The 4,090-nt window shown below is 49.1% G+C and overlaps 1 protein-coding gene across 1 annotated transcript; it reads right to left on the reverse strand.

The window, feature by feature from the left end:
* Nucleotides 1-101: 101 nt before the first annotated feature.
* On the reverse strand, nt 102-1,185 carry FOXG_06959 (pyruvate, water dikinase; the record flags this gene model as incomplete). The annotated part of the gene is made up of 2 exons (XM_018385601.1): nt 102-173; nt 229-1,185. 2 exons carry the CDS (start codon nt 1,183-1,185, stop codon nt 102-104), a joined length of 1,029 nt encoding a protein of 342 aa, XP_018244186.1.
* Between the last annotated feature and the right edge of the window lie 2,905 nt (nt 1,186-4,090).

Consider the following 4,090-nt stretch of genomic DNA (forward strand, 5'->3'; position numbering starts at 1 on the left):
TCGACTGACAATGGCGGCGTGAGAAGTACGCCCACCTTGGTCTGTGATGGTAGCGGCAGCTCGCTTCATGACAGGAACCCAGTCAGGGTCTGTAGCCTCGGTTACCAGAATCGAGCCATCGATAAACTTGTCCATGTCCGACACCGAAGTGAGCAAGCAGATACGCCCAGCAACTGCTTTATCGCCAATAGACAGTCCCGTGGTTAAGGTATGACCACGTTCACCGACCTTGTAGGTCTTAAAGGCAGCCGTGTCACGGCGAGACTGCACAGTCTCAGGTCTGGCTTGGACGATGAAAAGTCTTCCCGAAGTGCCATCCCTAGCCCACTCCATATCCATCGGGCAGCCGTAATGTTCTTCGATGAGACATGCCCATCGTGCTAATTGGAGAATTTCTTCATCTTGGAGAACATAGGCGGCTCGTTCAGCCCTGGACGTGGGGACATTACGTGTCGGTCTGTACTTATCCCCATAAACCATCTTGATTGACTTGTCGCCGAGTTTCTTGCTTAGAATTAGCGAAAGGTTCATATTGGCCAAGAGAGGCTTGAAAACTTGGTACTCATCTGGGTTGACAGTGCCCTGAACAACATTCTCTCCAAGGCCCCAGGCAGCATTGATGAGCACAATCTTGTCGAATCCACTCTCTGTATCGATAGAGAACATGACGCCCGAACCGCCGATGTCAGAACGAACCATTTGTTGTACTCCGATGGAGAGAGCCACGCTTGCATGGCTGAACTCCTTAATTTGGCGATAGCTGATGGCTCGGTCTGTGAAAAGTGAAGCGTAGCATCGTCGACAGGCATCTAGCAGTGCATCGTCCCCTTGAACATTCAAGTATGTTTCCTGCTGTCCAGCGAAACTAGCATCAGGAAGATCTTCAGCTGTTGCGCTAGATCGTACTGCAACGCTCAGATTGTCAACCTGAGCTTTATCGCACAGGTCGCGATAGCCGGACAAGATGGCCTCTGCAGTATCACCTGGCCAAGTTCCACGCAGGAACAAGTTCCGTATGGCATGGCCTGCCTCAGCAAGGGTCTGATGACCAGCCTGCCATTGACTGACCAGTTCATCGATTTTGCCGCGGATGTTATTGGCATCGACATAGTGCCAATAGGCATAGGAGGATGTCGCGAAGCCTGGTGGCACTGGAATTCCTTTGGGTCCAAGGGCTCGAATCATTTCGCCCAAGGAGGAATTCTTACCGCCGACTAGGCCGACGTCACTTCGAGCCAGATGCTCAAAGTTGAGAACCAGAGGTTCAGCAGTCCAGTCACTGATGGCTACGACCCGTGGCACACTTATGGCTCTTATATGCCCACCGTTAGCAGACAGGCATATAAGTTTATGTTCTCTTTACTCCTCGGATAAGCTCTGTCACGGCCAAGGATAACTGTCGTGAATAATTTCACGGACAGCACGAACGCCGCATCACAACTAGCGCAAGGCAGCACACGGCTGCCTAAAGGCCATCAATGCTGCTTATGACGAAACATAGCTACAAGAAGCCAGCTCCCAGTCCCTCATTAGATAGAAATTAAGAGGTTTCTTCGATTCGATATTTTCCACATGCGAGTGATGACTTTTTCAATCAATGCTATGGCCGAGCTGCCCTGTCTCTATTGTTTTGATACTGCGAATCTCACTGCAAATCCTAGACGCTTTAGGCACCATTAGGGTGCCATATACTTAAGCACTTATTCCTAGAATCTCGACTATGGCTAGCTCATCGCCTATCAGTTCAACATCTGCTCAATTAACAGCCATCGAGCGGCTGGGCTGGGACTTCTACAGCTTCTTCCGTGTTGAGTATCCTGAGAAGAACAAGACTCAAATTGGAAGGGTTCGGAAGTCTTATGGTCGAAGGGAATACGTCTGTCTTCACTGCTCAACTCGCTGGAGCAACGGATACACGAGCAATGCCATAACCCATGCACAAAATCGACACCGGCAACTTATCCAGGCTAGTGAGACGTCTCAAAACTCACAGCAATCGACGCAGCCATCCATAGACTCATATATAACATTCCAACCATCCGACAGTGCTCTTCGGAATGTCTTCAATGCTCAACGGTATATTGAGGCAATCGTGGGACTCCTCACGCGGCGTCGGGTCCCATTCTCTTCAGTTACTTGGGATGAGATGAAGAGTCTTGCCCTGGCATGCAATCCTGCCATTCAAGACTGTCTGATTACGTCCCGTGATCAGGCCATGAAGATCATAAATGCCAACTATGGGCTATATGCTTCCCAGCTTAGAGATCTCATTCAGGGTTCTCAATCGATGATCCACATCTCAACTGACCTCTGGACATCACCGCATCGCCACGCCATGCTAGCAGTGTGTGCTCAATGGGTTGATTATAACTACGCACTTCGAAAGGCGCTCTTAGGAGTGCCAGAATGTCCATTCAGTCATAGTGGTGAGGCCCAGGCAGCCTTGATTGTGGAAGTCCTACGCAACTTCGATATATTGCGGTAGGCTACCACACAGGGGACAATGCAACTTCAAATAATACGTGTTTGGAGGCACTATCAGAGAAATTGAAGGCAGAGCTCCAGGTATGCTTGTCCCCTAGCTAGTTGGATCCTATCTAACATAGAGTGGATCGATTTCAACCCCAAGAGGCGTCGAATCCGGTGCATTGGTCATATCATTAACCTCTCCTTGCAATCCTTCCTTCTTGCCCGATCTAAGGAGGCTCTCACAGCAGCTCTCAATGCTACTATTAGTGATGAGAGTGTGGATATGGTCGACAACTTTGCCGCCACACTAGCAGAAACCATATCACAACAGGAAAAGCCTGTACTGCAAGGTAAAAGGCCCAAATCGACAGCTAAGGCCAGTCAGAAGACTGGCATTGATGAGGACTATACTTGGTGGCAAGGCATTCCAGCTCTCCAGAAGCTCCATAACCTTGCTGTCTGGCTTCGTAGCTCATCGCTCCACAGTGATAGCTGGCGTGATGCTGTCGGCCTCAGCCTTGGCATTGATAATGCCACACGATGGTCCTCCTGGTATAAAGTGATCGACAATGCCATTAGGAAGAAAGTTGAGATCAGTTAGTTTCTACTTGAGCATGACAGAGAGCTTGAAGATACTATTCTAACGGGTTCTGAGAGAAAAGCTCTTTGTCGATCCAATTGTGACGGCGTTCTTTGCGGATTTGGCATTACGGTTCAGGAAGATATTCAGAGCCTGCGTCAACTCCTGCTTATCTACCAATCCCTCTTCTTGATGGATGCTCTACTCTTCCACTATGAGAGTGTAAAGGTACAGCACTCGCAGCCTGGCACAATAGATACTCGGATGCTCCATGCCATTGAGATGGGCTGGTTCGTCTTAGACAAATACTATACTATGACTGAAGATGTCCCGGTCTATGCTGCCGCCTTACTACTTGATCCTTCTAAGCGACTAGCATATATTCAGCAAAATTGGCCCCGAGACTGGCATGAGGCAGCTATTGCTGGTGCTCGGGACATCTAGATGACAGAATATCAAGGACTTGCCATCTCAAAGGAACCAGAACGTCGTCCTGCACTGCTACCCTCGAAGAAGGATGGCCAGTTATCGTTTCTTTTCAGGTCAATTGAGGTGAAGCAGAAGGCTATTTCTACAGATTCGGACAATCTGGATTCCTTTATCAACGCTTTGCCTCTTGAAATCGACTGTACTCCTCTTGAGTGGTGGTCTCGTCTTGAGCAACGGGCACAGTATCCACGGCTCAGTCGGATGGCTATCGATATCCTTTCCATCCCATCTGAATCAGCTGAGCCAGAGAGAGCATTCTCAGGTGCTCGACGTACTGCTTCGTGAGACCGGCTTCGAATCACTTGCAAGAATCTTGAGAAGGTGGAATGTATCGGCAACTGGCTACGAGAAGGACTAATTGTCTCCTCCGGGGAGGGTGGATTGGGCCTAGTATGCAATCCACTGGCTGAAAATGATGGGGCACATATGGATGTAGGTCTACAAGACGACTAGAATGCTATAGACGAAGATATAGAGCCATGGCACCTTAATTCTACCCGTTTGGTCGTTGCACGTGATCTTATTGTTGTACAACTGTTGTAAAGGTGGTAC

Source organism: Fusarium oxysporum, chromosome 6, assembly GCF_000149955.1.
Source record: "Fusarium oxysporum f. sp. lycopersici 4287 chromosome 6, whole genome shotgun sequence".
NCBI lineage: Eukaryota > Fungi > Ascomycota > Sordariomycetes > Hypocreales > Nectriaceae > Fusarium > Fusarium oxysporum.